The sequence below is a fragment of the Camelus bactrianus genome, chromosome 17, assembly GCF_048773025.1.
Source record: "Camelus bactrianus isolate YW-2024 breed Bactrian camel chromosome 17, ASM4877302v1, whole genome shotgun sequence".
Taxonomy (NCBI): domain Eukaryota; kingdom Metazoa; phylum Chordata; class Mammalia; order Artiodactyla; family Camelidae; genus Camelus; species Camelus bactrianus.
The window spans coordinates 20666982-20686562 of NC_133555.1; the positions used below are offsets into that span (position 1 = coordinate 20666982).

A 19581-nucleotide genomic window follows, 5' to 3' on the forward strand; every position below is an offset into this window, starting at 1 on the left:
ACAGAAAGGGGTCAGCTCTTAATCAATTAGATCTTAATCTGACTAATTTATTTTCTCCCCATTGTGGTGACATTTCCTCCTGCCTTCTGGCTTGTTCTTAATTTCTGAATGGCTGACCATTGGGAACCCTACTTTCCACAGCCTTATTAAATAATTACTCAAAAGAAGAAAAAAAAAAACACTCTTTGGAAATCCTGAGAATTTGTTTTCTGCGGGAGGATAAACTCCAACCGAGGCTTTCCACTTCTGATGGATTCCTGGCAGCACTGTGGTGGTGAGGGCAACATAGTTTAGGAAGCAAGCAGTTGATTGAGTGGGAGGGATTCTGGAAGGTGAGATGTGGATGTTTTGCCTGCACCTCTGCTTCATTTATCCACTAGCATTTAGAGGAAGATTATTTCTGCATTTGTGTGATATCAAAATAGCTAGGTGGCATTTTCAGTCTGCAATTTTGAAAGCCTGCCAAGGCAGAAGGTGTTGCATTTTGTTTTTGTTTTTATCACAGATTTATTGAAATATAATTTAACTATCATAAAAATCATCCTTTTAAAAACTGCATGATTCAGGGTTTTTGGTATAGTCACAGAGTTGTACAGTCATCACTGCTAATTCCAGTGCATCTTTGTCCCCCAGGGACAAACCCTGTACCCATTAGCAGTCCCTCTCCACTCTTTTTTCCTCTCACCCCCTGGCAACATCTGCTTGCTGTCTCTATGGATTTGCCTCTTCTGGACATTTCATATAAATGGAGTCATGCAATTTATGGCCTTTTGTGTCTGCCTTCTATCGCTTAACACAATGTTTTCAGGGCCCTTCCCTGCAGTAACATGTATCAGCCATTCTTTCCTTTTTGTGGCTGAATAATGTTCCCTTGTTCAGATACACCGCGTTGTGTTTATCCATGCATCAGTTGATGTACGTTGGGTTGCTGAGACTGCGTGGCTAACGTGAATAATGCTGCTGTGAACGTTGGTGTGCACGTTGCATTTCTCTTGGGTAGAAACCAAGGACTGAAACTGCTGGGTTGTATGCTTATTCTGTATTTAACTTTTTGAGGAACTGCTAGGCTGTTTTGTACGGAAGCTGCATGCCCCCTTTTGCACTTCCATCAGCAGTGTATGAAGGTTCCCATTTCTCCACAGCCTCACCAACACTTGTTACTGTCTGCCTTTTCATCACGGCCACCCTGGTAGGTCTGGAGCATGTCTTACTGTGATTTTGATTTGCATTTCCCTAGTGACTGGTGATGCTGAGCATCTTCTGATGTGCTCATTGGCCACTTGTATATCATCTTTGCAGAAATATTTATTCATTAACTTTGCCCAGTTGGGTCATTTGTCTCTTTATTGAGTTGTAAGCAGAGCACGCTTTAAAAAGGGATCATAAAATTTTGGATGAATTGAATTCCCCAGATAGAGGAGTTTCTGTCTTGCTTTTCTCAGGTGGGCAGAATTTTATTTTTAAGATTTTAAAGACTTTTAAGATCTTCAGCTAGAAATATAATGGGCACTACTTGCCTGGTTTATTTGGTTTACTTGTCCTTGTTTGTCATCCCAAGTGAAGGAGGAAACACAGCCGAAGAGAACAATCGTTGTTCTTGCAGTGAGTCCAGATTTCAGTCTCTGGGGAGCTTATCGCACGGTGTTCACCACTGGGAGACTGGGAGAATTCGCCCTCCTGTAACCTAAGGAAATTTGCTCTGCATATGCATTTATAGCCAGGTCTGACCATTTTCTGCGCACTTCCTCTGCTCCAGGGCAGGGCTGCCTCTGCCGACAGAACTCTGCAGCTATAAATTAGGCAGAAATGCGGTCCTGAGGCTGTCCAAACGCAGGCCGGGTAATTGCTCTGGACAGGTTTACAATAGGGAGGTGTGAAGTGCTTGCTGGAGACCAGAAGCTTGGGGGGAGGGACACACATTGAACCTGGGCTGCTTCGGGGTGGTGGGCTGACACAGCTAGTTGAAAACTATGGCCCTGGGTGGCTTTTAATGGGAAAGGAAGCCAAGGCTTTGCAACGGTTTCCTTTCCAGCAAGAAACCAGAGGGAGAGTGGCTGGTGGGGTTACCCAGGGGGTCAGGACTGCAGCTCTGCCAGCATTTAGAACCTTGGACCTGGGTGTAGAGGACCCACTCTCTTGTCATTTGTTTTTAATTTCTTCCTCTCCCGCCCCCTTCAAGGTGAGCTGAGTGGGTAGAGTCGGGGAGCCTAGGTGCTGGTGTGGTGCTTGAGAGAAGGCAGGCAGGTACACCTGGGGAAGAGCATTGACAGCCCACCTGTGGTGATCCACTGATGGAAGTGGACGGGCCAGTGGGCTAATCTCCCTGAACAGTGAAATAATCATTACACAGTCGCCTTCTCTTAGTCCTCCAGGCAGCCATTAGGCATTTTCTAACTCTTCCCTTAAACTTGTAGTCTGGATTTGTGGAGACAGGGCCTGGGAACCTGCATTTTAATCAGTTCTGAGGGGCCTTGGCATCCGAGTCTTCAGTGTGGACTCGCTACCCGCAGACAGTGGGCTCTCTCAGGCCCAGCTTCACGTCCTTGTGGTCCATGTCCCTGTTGCCCTCCCTCCTGCCTCCATCTGAAGTTACTTGATACCAGGCTCTTTGTGAGCTCGGGCGATGCAGGACTGGGTCTTCCTTCGCCTCCGAGCCTCTTCCTCCCTCCCGGGCCTTTGCCTGTGCTCTCGTCGCTGGGCCTTTTCTACGTGACTTGTATTGTCCTTCTGGTCTCAGGTTGAACCATTCCTCAGAGGGATCTCCCCGCACACCCAGGTGAGGGAGGCCACGGTCCCATTCCAGGGTGGCCTTTGGAATGTGTCTCTGGTCAGTGGCCTCGTGATTGCACACTCCTTGAAGTTAGAGACCACCTTAGCGAGGTGTGAACCCGTGTCCAGCACCATTCCTGGTACTTAGCAGGTGCTTAATAAACCTGTGCGTGTTCCTGAACTTCCAGACTGAATGTGGGTGACCACTGGCTTTTCTGCTGTGCAGAATTACCCCAGGCACGGTTTCCCCATGTCCCTGAAGCCCCTCTGGAGGTGACCACACACTGGCTGTCCTCTGTGTCTGCCCTTTGGGCTTTACTGTCATTTTTGCCCTTTGGGAGTCAACTCGATGCCTCTTCAGGACCAGCTGCACCCCCTGAAATCACTGCTTATTAAAAACTAAAATGAAGTACAGACCCAGCTTTGTTTCTTTCCAACTCTATGGTAGCAACTTCCAGAAAGCACTTTCAAAGGCGGGATGTAAAAGGTGTGGAGATGGTGGGGTGATAGGCTCTTGCTTGAGACTCGTGGTTAATGTGTAACCTCCTTAACGTGTGGCCTTGCAGCCTGTCATGTACATAAACCCAGGCGGTGGATCCTGGGTTTGTAGGAAGTTCATGGCTTTGCAGATAACACAGATCCCTAAGGTTTAATTTCGCTTTCCCTAGAAAAGCAACCACCACTACCCCTACCCACTGGTGACTGTCCTATCCCCTAACAGGCTAGAGACGCTCACACCGGGGCTGGAAGAGGCTGCCTAGGTTCCCCTTTTCCCCATTCTCAACATACATACCCACAATTTTAGAGGGTAAAGTTAAGTGAGATCAGGAAAGAGTGGGGAGGAGTAAGGTGTGAGCAGAGAGTGAACTGGGCCCTCCTTTCTGGGGGGGGTGACAGTCTGGTTTGAGATCCTCTGGCATGAGTGCTGTCCCGCCGACCCTCCTGCGTCCTTGTGCACTAGCGTTTGGGAAATTGTCCACCTGGAGGGGCCAGGTTAGAAACAAGAGAGCTTGGTTGCATTCGAGTCTTACCAGCAAACCAGGATCAACTCATCCTGGATTTTCGCCTTCCTAGAATTGTATAACTTTTCCACCTGAGAGAGAAATAATGGCTGTGCTTTTGAATGACACGTGAGCCCAGGGGCTAAGCGACCCTGGGTAGTGGTGTATCTGTCTTCACACATCACCTTTTGAAGTGCGACCTGCCCCTCATGGCAGCAGAAGCCATCAGTTAAATAAACCAGCTGTTAAGTAAGAGCAGGACCAGGAGTGTTTGAACAAACCACCTTTAAATTTTCTGATCCTTGATGAATGTCGGTTGGTTTGTGAATTATTAACCTCAGTGTGCCTGAGGAAATACTGGCCTCTTAAGTGTCCTGTATGTTTTTATGTAAAAATAAAACTGCCCCTGCCCTCAGCTGCTACTCTTTCAGCTCGTGCTTGCCCGCTTTCCCTCAGCAGGCATGTTTCCAGCAGACGTGGGGGTGTGGGCCCCTCACAGACCACACGTGCGCCATAGCCCGTAGCTCATCCCTTGCTATTGCAATTTTGCTCAGGAAGGAACTCAAGTGAGTTGCAGCCCGTTAGCGGATGTAAGTCTGATGGCCCTCCTTGGGCTGCACGTTGTGTTCAGAATCCTTGTGAGGAGTCTGGGAGGGGCACCCACCTAGTTGGGAAGCGCTTTGTGCATGGGGTCTGAAAAGTAGATTTAGTGAATCAGAGGAAGCTGGCTTCAGAAGTCTTTTCAGTGTCACTCCCCAGCAGCTTTGCAAGAAGACTTGAAGGCAGTTTCTTAATTTGTCACTGGCAGGAGAGCCATCTTTCTCTAGTATGTTGATTTTTTTTTAGCATGAAAACCTGGAGTCAGCCTACCCCACGAGGCCATCGCAGTGACTCTCCTTGGGAGAAGCCAACACAGCTGACGGAGGGGCTCCAGTTCAGCGTCCTTTGCAGAAAGAGGGTTTCAGGTCTTGGAGTGGCAGGAAGAAGCTTGGAGGAATCCGGTTGTGCATCTGCTTTCCACAATGCAGAGCTATTTTCAGAGGTCCCAAGGGCCTCCTACCATTGATATTAAGGGGCTAGTTATCTCTTTGGACTTCGACCTGGAAAGAGGGGTTGTGTATGGGCCTTTATTTGGGGGGCATGGGGAGGCCAAGGGAGGAAGACCGCATAAAGGGTGAGAAGGAGAAGTCTGGGAGAATCAGAGCTGACCTAACAGGGCTGTGGAAGTCACACAGGGCTTGCTTTGAGCTTCCCATACCTTTGGCGCTTGGCTGCAGGATGAAACCGTGCCGTGCGAGTAAGTCACACCTGGAAATGCCTGGGCGTGGTTCTAGGGGTTCAGTTACTTTCCTGCGAGGCCTGAGCTTTGTTCATTTCCAGGGCAGAAGACAGTCCTGCCGCGGGGAAGGGGCAAGGCAGGCGCTTTGTCTCACTTCCCCGTCTCTTTATTGTCCTCAGGGGCAAGGCCATTTGATATCGGCAGTTCTGAAATACATTGAACGCTTTCTTCTTCAAGCTCCCGGGATCATTGCTGACCTGGACCGTGGGCCCTGCCACCCGCCTCCTCTACGGCAGTGGAAGGAAAGAAATTCAAGCCGTAAATGAGTCTCTGTTTGGGGGTTTTGTAGTGGCAAACGACGTGAATGAGTAAATGGAAAAAGTGCCCGGTTTATACCACGGTGAATACCTCGGCCTTAGATAAATATTGACACCAGCAGGGTGGCAGGCCTACCATTTGTCTCATGCCCCTGGGAAGAAAAGATCTTTTCTGAGGCACTTGTGACCTTCCAAACCACCCTGACGAGTTTGTGCAGGTGCTTTGTGCAAGAGCGCTTTGGGTTTGAGAGAGTGGGTGGCTTTCTCTCTGGGCTTGTGCAAGCCTGAGCCTCCCCACACCCGGACCGGCTCGGGCTTAGCGGTCGTGGCCGAGTCTGCTGCAGGTGAAGGTAGTGGCCAGCGGAGTTTTGCAGGGTCATGGCTCGTGTGGCCATGCGGACCCAACCCGAGATTGGAGCTCCTTTTATTTGCTTTTGACTGTCTTTCAGTGTGGGTGAGTGAGGAACCAGTGGCGGGGGGAGTCTTAGCTGGAGGACAGGAGGGGTCTGAATGCACTACCCTTTATCATGCAAACTCGGCCACACTCCAAACTGTACTTTGTCTGATTCCCTATCTCTCCATGTGTGGAACCGAACTGGCCTCTAACTGAAGAGGGTTTTGGATGCCAGTTCTGTTAGTGTGAGGTCTGCAGGAGCAAGTCAGTGTCACCCCCACCCCCCACCAGAGTGAGGGAGTCAATGGACCAGGGCAAGCAGAGCAGAGACTGGGACTAGTTTGGATTTGATTATGTCATCTTTAAGAAGGAGGGATGGTGGAAGCTGGGGTGTAGTATGTTCAACAGATAACAAGTGTTAGGCAAAGAAGGGCTAGCTGTTCATAGAGCAGCTGCCTCTGTGTGGCTGATGTCATGGATGTCTGGGTTTGGTAAGACTGTGGGCTTTGATTTCCTGCTGGGGTGGAAATTGAGTGGCTTTTGTCTCTCCCGCGCACTCAGAGAGGATGTGGACTAACTAGGAGTCCACGTGGTGTTTCTGCAGTCTCTCCAGGTTGTAACTGGGACTCTCAAGGGTGTTACTTATGAATGACTTCTGGTAGAGCTTTTAATTGCCTTTGCTGGAGACCTGCTTTAAAAAGGGACTCACATCCCCATCGATACCAGTGGTCATTATTTGGTTGAGATATAGTTTAGCAGAATTTACCCCTAGGATCCAACCTTTAAGGCACATCTTTGGGAGTAAATGACGTGGAACTACAGACGATAAAGAGGCAGGGAGGAGATGGGGAGGGCGTGACTGTGAGGATGGTCTAAGGATGCCCTGGGCCTCCATGAGTGGAGATGGACCATGTGGAAGAGGGGAAGCACTTTTTTTTAGAAGCCTTGAAAAATGATTTTTTTTTTTTTTTTTTTTAGCTGCAACAGCTTTTGCAGCTCCATGATTTTCACAGCCAGTTTTCCATTTGACACAGTACAAGCTGAGGCTGTCCAGGGTGGAGATCACAGGGATCATCTGATTCTTTGTGTTTGTAATTTTGGTGAAGAAGATGCTCCGTGTTGCAACAGCAGAAAGCACTCTGTATCAGAGTTGTGCTGAAATACTGTGTGGCTGTCACACCTTGACATACTTAGTATCTATTCAGCTGTTTCAACAACCAGAGCCAGAGGAATCACCACGGCCCCAGGACAATGATGTACAGGGGCTTTTAATTTTACGGTGACGTCTGAGCATCGTGGAAAGAAAAACTTTGCCTTTTGTCTTCAGCCAGGTATTTCATGACACACATAAACTTTAAAAAGCCCAATGGAAAAATTGACAGAACGAGATCCCAAGTCGATAAGCTTGCTAATAAAGTCAGCGCCTTCACTGTTAGCCAGGAGGCTGACCTTTCCAAACTGCATTTTCTTTAAAATCTGTAGCTCAAGACGCTCGCGTGCCTTCCTGTAATACAGCGGATGTGTTCTTGAAAAGTTGTGGGTAAATTCAGTTTTTGAATTTGGCTGACTTCATTCCAGAAATCTGTTCTCTGTATTTGAGTGGTCTTAATTTTTTAAGTCTGGAGGTAGCTGGGAAAGGAGGGGAGGATAAACCTGGAAGATATTATTTGACTGTTTGAAAACTAGAGGAGGATATAGAAAACCCAGAAGAGAATGTTTGATAATATTTGCAGGAACTTGGCGCTGAATCCTTTGGTAATGCAAAGTATCATGGTAAATGCAAGTAAACTTGGATTTTTATGTTCACTTTGTAGATTGTGGACGCTTGGGCTTTGCATGGGTACAAAAAGATGCCTGAGACATTAGTGAGTCCTGGGTGTGATTTCAGTTGGAAAAATAAAAGATGCGTGTATGTTCCAGTGGAAACTGAGAGGGGTCTCCAGAGCACACCCCTGGGAACTTCTGGCTGTCCAGAAGGGTTTTTCCGTATGAGCAGCTCTATTCTGGGAAGGTAGTTATGCCTACTTATGTCATTTGTCCCTTACATTTTTTTGTGTGTGGGTGAGAGAGGAAAGAGATGCTTATAACACTAAGGGAAACTGTTTTCTGTATAGATATATTTTCTTAAAAAAATTTTTTTTGTTTTCTTCTTCCTCCCCTTGAAGGGGGGAGACAAACAGGCAACTTACTGTATATTGCCACTTTGTAACCCGAAAGTATACTTGCCTAAAATCACCCTTCTAAATACTTGTTTCAACAATATCGTTAGACTCTGATCATCACACGTCCAGAGTTTAATTTTCATCTTTTGGTATATGTTTCTGTAACGTGAGGCTTGTGTACAACTATGTTTCCTTGACTGGATTATGTTAGAGTGTGAATTTTCAGAAAAGAGGGTTAAAAAAAAGCCGCCAAATGAATGCCTTGATCCTTTCCTGGTGCTAGGAAACATCTAGACAAGAGTGTTTAGAATGGTGTGCGATGACTCAGATGGAGGGAGGTTTTTTGTTTGTTTTTAATATTTCAATGTGTGTCTCTTGTACTCAGGAGAAGTAATCCGTTATTGGAGGTTTCATTTCTGAAGAGTCTCGAGGCACTGGTATAGAATTTCTTTATTCTTTTATCCCAGTGAAATCCTCCGTTGTACCTTCTGCCAGCAGGACAGGCTTGGAATTTGGCCACCCTGTTCTTAAGACCAGGAAGGTTTTGTTTTGTTTTGTTTTGTTTTGTTTTTACGGGGGCTGCGTTAAAGTAGTTATCTTCCTCTCTGATAGTGCCATTCCTCTCAGGGCCCTCAGGTGCGGGCGCGAAGTATGTGAAATCACTTAGCGTTCAGTGGAGAAGCGTTTCAGTGTGTCGGAAAAGGAAATCGACCACAGTATCCCTTGTGGCTGGTGGTCATGCCAGTGCTTCACAGTTACATTCTGTTGGGTGACACATTCAGTCAAAGAACTGTTCCTAACGTGTTACTAGTTTGCATTTTGCATAGGCCCACCCAAAGTTAATTTCAAAGCCCTATCACTCTTTTATTTTATTGTTTGTTTGGCAGGGGAAGGTAATTAGGTTTGTTTATTTATTTTTAGAGGAGGTACTGGGGATTGAACCCAGGACCTTGTGCATGCTAAGCATGCGCTATACTGCTAGAGCTATACCCCCCACCCCCATTTTAGTAAACACCCTGTGGTGTGCAGTGGTTGGTTCCACAGGAAGTGAATCTCCTGAAAGTGGACATTCGTCGGGGCACAGGGGTACAAGTGGAGGTGTTAGGACAGGAAAAAGTCACCTGGGCGCAGGGGAGCACTGGTGGGTGTTACAGAGCACTTGGCAAACCAAGGATTCCAGAGTTATCCACCAGATTAATGTGTCTCTCACTTCCTGTCCTTTTGGCCCGACTTGTAACGACTTCAGAAACAAGAGCCTCCGTTTCCTGCCTCAGTAGAGCATGGTTTTCACTTAGGAAAATCCTCCTCCATTTTTTAACTGAAGGAACTCCAGTCGCTGAGTGTGTCGCCAGAGGGGGCGTCCTTTGGGCATGTCTGTCCCTTTGAGGTCACCATCAATGAGTCCTCTGCTCTCACCGGAGGGCCTGGTGCCTTAGGACATCACAGTTGGTGGGGGTTGTGGGAGCGCCTGGCTCTGAGGCCCCAACCACCCTCTTTTCTGCAGGATGGCCGGGCTTCCAGGAGGTGAACTTTTAAGTTGTGTGTGCAGTGGTGCCCAGATGCAAGGGTCCTCTTGGGATGGGGAGGGCTGAGTTTGGCAAGTCCTATAGAGCCTCAGGACTGTCTGGAAGGGTCAATTTGTGGTCCCTCTCCAGAGATGATAGGTTGGAGAGCAGGTGAGGAGACTCCTGACCTCCTGCCCGACTTCCCCCCCAGCACTCCCCATTCCCAAGTCTCTGCAAAGATGCTTCTCTGATAGCAAAGCCAAAGGTGGCTGCAGGTACATCTTCTCTGCTGGGGTGCTCACGGGTGGCGGGCTCTTTGTGGCAAGTTTGTGGTAAGGTCCACCTGGGGCTGGCAGCTCTGCTTTGCCCAAATTGCCCATGTTTGCAGGGTCCCCACCAGCCTGCAGAGCTGCTGGAGTGCCTCCTAGTGAAGTGAACAAATCTGTGAGGGTCAGGGATGCACGTACCGTATTTCATGAGTGACTATTACAGGAAATTTGTTGGCTTCCCTGCAGGACATCCCCCACAATCGATCAAGCGTGATATAGCTTAAATAAGAAAATCATATCATGTCCAAGTACTTTGTCTCTTTTCAGCCAAACTAAGGTTTGGGCAGGAAAAACAGGTCCTCAGATCTTCTGTTGTAAGCGCTGTTGGTAGAAAGCAAATGCTGATGGCTCTCAGCAGGGGTGGGCCTCCAGAGCGTTTTAGTCAAAACTTGAAGTAGATGAACGAGGAGATACTCTGTTCCTGTGGAAATCAACTTTAGTGACCCTGTAGATGAACGTTCGTGAGGGACCTGGCATGGGATTTGTTAAGGTTTGTATAACCCTTGACTTAACTGCTGGCTGGGTTGTGGATCTGACAACGTGGGGCCTCTTCTTGACTTTGCCCTACAACTGTTTGTGTCTTGCCTCCTCTCATTTGTAGGAGGTCCTGACTTTTCTGCTTTTTAAATTTTTGTTTTGCTTTGTTTCATGCCCTCCCTGCCTTATTTCACTTTCCTGGCCTTATTTCCTGATACTTGTCCTCGAAAACCATGCTGTTCTTCTACTGTTCTCCCAGGTTTAGGTAAGCTCTTGCGTTTTCTGATAAACCTTTCTCATGACACCCCAGTGGTACCTGTACCAGGATGACAAACTCAGATGCTTGGAGGGCCAGGGAGATACTACACATGAGTCAGGAGATCCTGGGTGAGACAGTAGGTGCGGTGAGATCTGTCCATGGTCAGCTGGGGTACTTGCTAAATAAATGTAGCTGATTGTGCTGTCAGGATTCCAGCCTGGTGATGACAGGCATACCCTGTTTTTATTGTACTTTGCTTTTTATTGCCCTTTTTTTTTTTTTTTAAACAAATTGAAGGTTTGAGGCAACTCTGTGTCGAGCAAGTTTCTGTTGGGGCCATTTTTCCAACAGTGTTAATGTTTGTTATTAAGGTATGTAAAAAAAATTATTTTTTAGACATGGTGCTATTGCTCACTTAATGGATTACAATTATAGTGTAAAGACATAATTTCATATGCGCTGGGAAACCCGAAAATTCGTGTGGCTTACTTTATTGTGACATTTATTTTATTGCAGTGGTCTGGAACTGAACCCGCAGTATCTCTGAGGCATGCCTGTATTTTCAAGAGAAACTGAAACTTTTTTTTTTTCCTAAAAACGTTTGCAAGTCCTGGTTTACCATTCATGAGACGCTTGCCATGCTGGAGCTTATGGCTGGAATTATTTGGTCCAGAGTCTTATCTGACCCAGTAGGTTGTAAACTCTTTGAGGTCAAGGACTAGATCTTAACCCAATTTGTATCAGAATTTAGCACAGTGCAGTATACACTGTAGACAAACACTCAATAAATATTTGTCAAATTTGACATCTGTTGGGTGCTAGAGGACAAAAGACTAGTAAACCATCATTCAAATTAACCCCAGACCTGGGTGAGCTGTGTGAGCAATTAAGGCAGAGAAGCACACTGAAGACGCGATGGGATTACAGAGGTGTGCGTGGCCGATTTCTCCCAGATAGTGTCTTAGGCGTTAGAATTCAGAGACCCACACTGATTTCTAAAGCTGATTTTAAGGAGTGACTGACTCTAGGAGTTTTTATAACGTTCAGTGCATATTATCTCTTTTTTTTTTTTTTTTTTTGGAATGGCAACATGTTTATTACTTGGCTGTACTTAATATAAGCAACAGTTCATAACAAAAAAAATCCAGCTCGTAACAAAATAGACACCATTGTTTGGTTGACTTGTCTTTTTAAAACATTCATTATTTTTTATTTTTGTTTTTAAGTTTCTCCCCAAAAAAAGCTAAGTTGGTTTAACATTTGCTTGTTAAACTACTATGTCTTATCTCTTCTTTTGAGTTGTTTGTAAGCCTCATTTGCATAGAGACTTATCTATGTAACATTTTCAAAAATTGGAATAACTGTGACTCATTTCTGATTTTCTCCAGTGTGACTGACCACAGGCTTACAAGGTGAGCTGTTTGGATCAAGCTGAGATAAGAGTGGTTTTACATTTGATTGTCTATGGAATGTGTTTCTTTTTCAGGCTTCAGTTTAGGGAATATGTGGTGGATCGGCTTCCCGAGGAAAGACAGCAGCAAGTCCAGAATCACCTTCTGAGTGGGAACTCATGGGTGGGGATGTCAGAGGAATGAGTCCAGTTTAAGATACAGTTTTTATCATTCTGAATATACACGTTTAATGTGTATTATCAGGCTGTTCAGTTGTGGCTTTTGGTTAATGAGGGGAAAGCATCACAGTAGGAAAAAAACAAAGATAAAGACACTTGATATTCTTGATTTAAAAGCAATCTCTTCTCATAAAACCTTCTAACGTAGGCCCAGGGAACGCAGTGTGGTGATTTTATTGGAACTTGATGTGTACAGCACATAATTCCTCAGAAGGTAAAAATGCAGCTGAAACGGCCTTAGAAGCTTAAGGGATTAACTAACTTGAACAAGTTGCATGTTCTTCCTCACTCGCACCCCTTGAAATCTGAAAGGACTGAGTGTTTTTTTTTCCACTTAGTCGTAAACAGGTGACTCCCTTTTTAATGGGTGGCCGACAGCACAGCTCATGAGGCTCAGGAGAGATGCCCAGCTGGAGCTCACAGCTTCCCGAGAGAAAAGAGGTTCCTAGGCTGGTCCCAGGCACTGCAACTGTGCTTCACACTTTCCTTCCCGACCGTATTCTTCATGGGAGCAAACATCTGAGAGCTTAAAATATGCAAAGTCCCGTGACGTTCAGGAGTCCACACAGGGTTGAGTAGTGGAAGGAGAGACTGGCCTGAAAACCAAACTGAGTGGGAAAACCTCATTCCCTAGGGAATGCCTGTCACAGATTTGGGACCATTCACGATGCGTTATTATTCTTATTAGCGCTGAAAAATACAGCCCTGCTTTACGCCGCCCTTCCCAGTGAGAGATTTTGCCCACATCGTCAGTGGTCTAGGAGCAGGGCCTATTTTTGAGGATTAAGTGCTAATTATGTTGTCCGCTGATGTTGGGGTTATTTCCTCACCACAGCTTACTCAAAAGTAAACGGAACTTTTTATCCCTCAACCTCCAAGGAGTCAAAGAATTATTGTTTGCCAGCTTTGAATAGCATTTGCCAAGTTTGTAATATGTGGTCCTGGTTGTAATCCAGGAAGATGCTGGTCAGATTATGTAAATACTGATTAAGCCTATAGAATTACATTCAGAGGGTTTTTTTTTTTTAAGAGCATCTTCCTAGTGGGTTGAGTTTTCCAAGGCCCTTTCCTCTCTTGGGGTTGGTAAAGAACTTTGTGTGCCTGAAGGTTGAGGACTGATATCCCTGCACCCCCCCATGTTTCTAACAAAGCTGTTGAATTATTGGGAAAATCAAATTTATTTTTAAAGTTTCACTTTAAATGTTTGTTGATTTCCTCGTGATTTTAGAGACAACATAGCTTAATAGCAATTTCAGGGATGATGGAAATGTTCCCTCCTTGCATCTTGCAGTCAGTACGGTAGCTGAGTGTCCAATCTGTGGCTGTTGGACACTTGGAAACTGCCTAGTGCCACTGAGACTCTGAGTTCTTAATTTTATATAATCTTAATTAGTTTGAGTATAAATATCGTAGCCATGGGGCTAGTGGCTACCAAACTGGAGAGCACAGGTTTACAAAATAGTGGGGGGTTTCTCAGCTCTTTAAAGACTTAGCTCTTCTGAGTCTGTGGAGTTGAGGTGTGGGGGTTCTTGCCAGGAAGAGGGCTCAGAGAGGATGTTGTGCACCGTTGAACCGTTTGCTTTTCAGATGAAGCAAAAACCTGAGCTGGTCTCTGCAAAGGTGCCTCTTGTGTGTTCGGCAAATGGTGGGCCGGACAGTCATCTTTCAGCAGATTAGCAGAAAGAATATCTACGGCCAGGCTCCATTGTTTGCAGATATGCGCACCCTTTGTGCAGGAACAAGGGGAATTTGTGTTATGACAATGGCTGACAGACTGTTTCATGAAAGCTGCAATTGGCAGTAACTAAATTCCCTGAGGTTTCTCCCCTCTGCGCTTCGCTCCTGAAAGGTGCAGAAATGCTTTTGACAGCATCTGTCCTGCTGACAGATGAATTGTTTTGACAGGAGAATCTGAAACCTTCCACCAAAGGCACATTCAGATGTCGGGCCTGGTGCGGGGCGATCGTGTCTGTAGGAATAAGTGAGATGCTTTAGGCTTGTGTGCGTGTCAGCTGCTACCTGGAGGAAAGGCCTCGTTCAGGGTTTCTCACTGATTAACTCTTGCGGTGCTCTTCAGACCTGACATGAGAGTTCGTACCCCTCTCTGCACAGTCCTTGGGCCGAGTAAATGGATTTCCTTAATCGTTGAGAAATGAATGTTGTCAGGAAGCATAGCAGTCAATGGGTTAAAAAAAAGCAACAACTTTATTTTTATATTATAGCAGGAAAAGAAACGGTGTTCATAGCGGCAGGATTCACAAGAACCAAAAGATGGAAACATCCCAGAGATCCATCAGCTGTTAAAGTGGGAAATTCATATATATATATATATAATATATATAAATCTCCAGATAACAGAATAATGGAATATCATTCAGCTACAAAGAGGAACAGGAAATACTGACACAGGCTACAACATGGATGAACCTTAAGGACATTCTGCTTAGTGAAATTAACAGACACAGAAGGCCAGATACTCTATGGCTGCACTGATGCAAAGTACCTGGCATGGTCAAATTCACGCAGACACCAAGTAGAATGCAGGTGGCCAGGCCTAGGGGGAGAGCAGAGTGGGAAGTTAGTATTTAGTGGGTATAGAGTTTCAGTTGGAAAAGATGCACAAGTTCTAGGCGGGGATGGATGGTGGTGATGGTTGCACAACGAAAATATATTTAATGCCCCTGAACCATACACTTAAAAACGGTTAAGATGGGACATTTTATGTTGCGTATATTTACCACCATAAGAAATAAGCATGCTGGGAGTTTGTCTCCCAGAAATGAGCAAATAAGAAGATGTCTGAGGATTTTACTCCGGGTTGTATTTATTTGTCAGGGAGACTAAATATTTCCCCCATTTCTTGATAAAGTGGTTGACGATTAGTACCTTATACCGGAATTCAGGACTGGTTTATTTCTCAGGCTTAGACACGAGGCCGCACTGCGCTCAGAAGCAGAGCTGTTCCAAGGACTGGAGCTTCAGCGCTGTCTTCTGTCTGTTGCTCCTAGGCGCTCTGAGAGTCAGGAGAATTACTCTTCAGAGCCAGTCCGCCGACACTTCCGTTTGTTGATCCATGGCTTCTCTAGTTCACTGAAAGTCGAAAGGTCCCTGCATCCAGGTGGACCCAGTGAGAGCTGAAATTTCCACTTGCTGGTATCTCAGTGTGAAGTCCTGATGCCATCTGGCTTCTTGATGAAAGGAGCTTATGGAAGCCCCCTTTCTCAAGCCACCTAATCCAAAAGCAGAATTTGTGTGTTTTTTAGTTCTTTTTTCTTTTTTTAGCTTTCTTCTTCTTTTTTTTTCTTAATGGAGTTTCTGGGGAATTGAACCCAGGACCTCATGCTTGCTAAGCATGCACTCGACCACTGAGCTATTACCTACCCTCCATACAACACTTTTGAAATGTAACTGTATTTTGTCTGTTTTTTCAGGGAAAGATGGACCAAGGGGTGTTGTGATTTAGGGTGGTTTTATTCTCATACTGAGTTGCTGAAGGATATGGCCCCTTGTGGGGTGGGAATTAAGGGCTGTGGTTTCATTTCAGATTGTTCCAAAATGGAGCCACTGGTCACTAATGGAGACCTGGAGCCTGTGAGCCCCAGCTTCAGCCCTGGTCACGTATAACAAGCCAGAAGCAAGTCATTCATTTTGAACCTAGATTGGAGATTGAAAAATGGTCGTCCTCAGGCTAAATGTGGTCTGCAGATATTTATGATATATATATGTGTGTGTATATATATATATATATCATATATAGTATACCTATATGTGTTTATAGATTTATATGTTTATGTTTATTTTTAAAATATGGAAAAGATTGCATATAAAAGTTCAGAGATTGAGCTTCTCTTGAAAATGGAGGGGACTGGCCTGTGTCACCCTTGTTTCTGGAGACAGGAGCAAATGCACTTTTCAGGTCAGTGGATGGGCATGGCTGTGTTGGCCTCATTCCCTACCTGGAAGGTGACCACTGCATTACTTGCTTACCCTTCCAGGCTCTTGCTTTTGTGGTTTCTGTGTCTTTCTCTTTAATGCCTCCTTCAGCTCAGCAACTCGCACTACCTATGATGGTATAAATGTCACAGTCATTATAAACTGTGTCCATAGACCCAGAGGCATCCCCCTTTGTCATGCTAGTATGCTCACCGTAAAAGAAAATTTCAATCTGTCCAGTCCTTTTTGTGATGGGAAAGAATTCTCTCCATCTGTGGATTTCCCGTTCCAAGTCTAACCTGTTGATTTTTGTGTCTCCCGTTGTAAATACCTCCAAGAACAGACAAGCTCACACTTGACTTGAATAGGTAGTTTAAAAATTACCACCTTCAATTTTTACGGTAACATAATCCTTGGACAAATTGCTTTTAATTCAGGCTGCGCCCTGAGCACAGATGTACCATTAATTTCAAGGGTAGTTTGACTTTTATTTAGATGAATGTCTTGAGTTGACAGTGAAATGGCTCTCAGCTCTGGGTTAGTATTGATTGGAATGTCTCTGGAGAAAGGTTAAAAGATAGTTGCCACTTAATGTGTTGCTGGGCCCCTTAGGAGACAGACTTTAGACTCACGATTCGTATCGCTTATTAATTGGCAGTAACGGCAATGGAATTAACATCTGAGATGAAGAATGTTAGCCAACCCCTTCGGCATAGACAAGACTGGGTGTATTTTGCTGGCAGGGCGTGAACACAGTACACAGTAAGAGGGCAGGGCCCCTGGGGACCACATCTGTGGCTTCTGTTCCTGATTGATTAACCTGGTCTGGGTTGAGGGGTGTGATCCGAGAAGCTCAGCTGATCAAACATAGACCACTTTGCCCCTTGTCTACCTGTGAGGGAGGAGTCTGGGATGAAGAGGAGAGAGATGTGGTTCTGAGTAATTGTGATGGCAGCTGTCATCTTGAGAAGCCTGCTGGCCTGTGAGGCTTTCACTGCGTTTGGGTAACACCAGCATAATTTTCCGTGTTTATGGCTTCTCTCCTATATGATTATCCCTTGAAATAAGTACTCATTGATGGTGGAAATGCCTCTTTCATTATAGCCTTATGATTAGACTCTACAGTGCTCACTAAACAGTCTAAACAGTCCTTTCAACTTTGACTATACATCTGAGTGATTTTTTAATCTTAAATTCTTGTTTAGACCAGGGTTTCTCAACCTCTGCATACTACTGTTGACACTTAGGGCTGGGAAGTCGTCTGCTGTTCAGGGCCGTCCTGTGCATTGTGGGACGTTGAGCAGGATCCTTGTCCTCCACCCACCTGAGGCCAGGAGCAACCCCCTCCTGCTTCCCCTGCAGTTATGACAACCAGAAATGTCTCCGCACTTTGCCAAATGTCATCCCTGGTTGAGGACCATTGATTTTTAGACAGTGAAGGGTCAGTCCCCTGCTCCTCTTTTCCTTTACTACTGCTTGATATTGTTGGATGCCTTGGTAAGCATTGATTTTAAAAATGCCATTTAGAATAGCCTTGGACTCAGTATAGTCCAGGGCCCTGGGACCAGCCCACTCTAATACAGTGTAGGAGTCCTGGCTTCCCTTAGAATGTCTTTAAAAATTATCAGGTGGCCAAATGGTATTGATGAGAATCCATTTAGATTTAGCCTCAAGTGATTTCCTGTTTTCACAGTGGCTTGTTGATGGATCCAAGTGAAGATGAGGTCTATCTGTAAGTCTCAGTTCTTAGTAAGATTACAGAAAGTAGAGCATGAGATAGGGGCGATTATGAGGGAGAAGGATGGGGTTTTTCCAGGGAGACAGGCAGACGATTCCTGAATTTGGGGTATAATGCCGAATGTTGCTTCAATTGTTTTCTCTTGTGTTTTGCTCTCCTTTTACCAGGAACCTGAGTTACAACAAACTTTCTGAGCTCGATCCTGCTGGTTTTGAGGACTTGCCGAATCTACAAGAAGTGTGAGTGCTTTTCCCCTGGCTTTGTGGATGGGTAGGGCGTGGGGAGGAGCTCTGGGTGTGGAGCTCCTTGGGAAGACCCTCTGCTATCGCAGCATCGCTCTCACTCCTGGACCAGCAGTCTAAACGTGTTAGAGGGAACGTCTCCATACAGGCTGTCGGTGACAAACTGGCCTGCTTACTTAGCTCCCTTCACTGCCGCGCCTCTCTCCTTCCTGGGCGGTCAGTGGTGGGTGTGCTGCGCTCCTGCAGGTATGGAGTTGCTGGAAGTCACCGGTTATCAGTGGGTCTATGTGAAAGTCCCCTCCCTTGTGGGAAGCCTTGTGGACCAGCTGGATTAACACACCTGGTCGGTACTTCCCCCAGTTCCCAGAGGGGTCGAGCAGCCTGTTTTGCATGAGCCTATGAGCCAGCCGCCCACCCCTCTGTTTCCCAGGAAACAAGGTGTAGGAGAGTGGACAGTAAGGCTGGCTTTCTCGCTCCCGTATCCAGACGGAGCTAGGCATTGCTGCCTTGGGAGCTCTAGGCATGCTGTCTCTTGCGATTTCCTTTAAATCAGGCCTCAGTCTTTTTCCTCTTCTTAATGTAAAAGCGTTCTGTTTTTAACATGGGTGTTAGGATTATCAGGATTTTAACTCTACAGAGACTTTAGAGAAATTTTCACAGAAGTCGTACATACATACCCACTGCAGAAAATTTGGAAACTGTAGAAATCTGTAGAAATATATATAAATCACCAGTATTATCACCAGACCTAGTAACTTTTGTAAACACTTAATGAAGAATATATACCTCTACACATACAATTTTAGAATCAAGCTGAATATATATCATGGTTTCGTATCTGCTTTCTTATTCTTACATTTTTGAACACTTTGCCATATAAATTAAGTTTTTGACTGTCTCATCTTAATTTTTATAGAAAACTACGACACATGAATATGCCGTAAATGATTCACCCAGTGCTTCTATTGTCAGATCCTTTATTAGACAGTATTAAGTGAGTGGTTTCCATATTTTACTTATTATAAGTAAAAAGTCCTTGTTCATTATTCTTTGATTCCATTATTGATGATTTATCTAAAGGAAATTTAATTTCATCAGCTGATACAATTTGTAAAATATCCTGCCTCTGTCCTCAAATCCTCCAGATTGGTGGTTATGATTTCCATGTCTGTTTACAAAGTGTTGAAACTTCCAAAGTTAAAAAGACATCAGAGTTGGAAGGGGCCCTTGGAAGTACTTTGTCCAGGACCCTCGTTTTCCCGTAGGGTCAGTAGGCCAGTGGTTGGGGCAGGGAAGTTTGGAGTGGGTCACTGTGTTAGTTTGCCATAATAAAATGCCAGAGACTGGGGGACTTACACAACAGACGTTTATTTTGTCATATTTCTGGAGGCTGCAAGTTCAAGATCAAGGTCCTGGCAGAGTTGGTTTCCCCTGAGGCCTCTCTTCCTTGACGTGTAGACGGCCGCCTTCTTGCTTCGTCTTCACATGGCCTTTCCTTTACATGCACGCTTCCCTGGAGCCTCTCCCATGTGTCCTAATGTCCTCT

At 45.5% G+C, this 19581-nt stretch overlaps 1 protein-coding gene across 1 annotated transcript in view; it reads left to right on the top strand.

Moving 5' to 3' along the window:
- LRIG1 (leucine rich repeats and immunoglobulin like domains 1) overlaps window positions 1-19581 on the top strand; it is a 111303-nt gene that overhangs the window by 18327 nt on the left and 73395 nt on the right. Inside the window, exon 2 of the mRNA XM_045514415.2 lies at window positions 17961-18032. Coding sequence (XP_045370371.2) covers window positions 17961-18032 — 72 coding nt within the window. The remainder of the gene's footprint in view (window positions 1-17960; window positions 18033-19581) is intronic.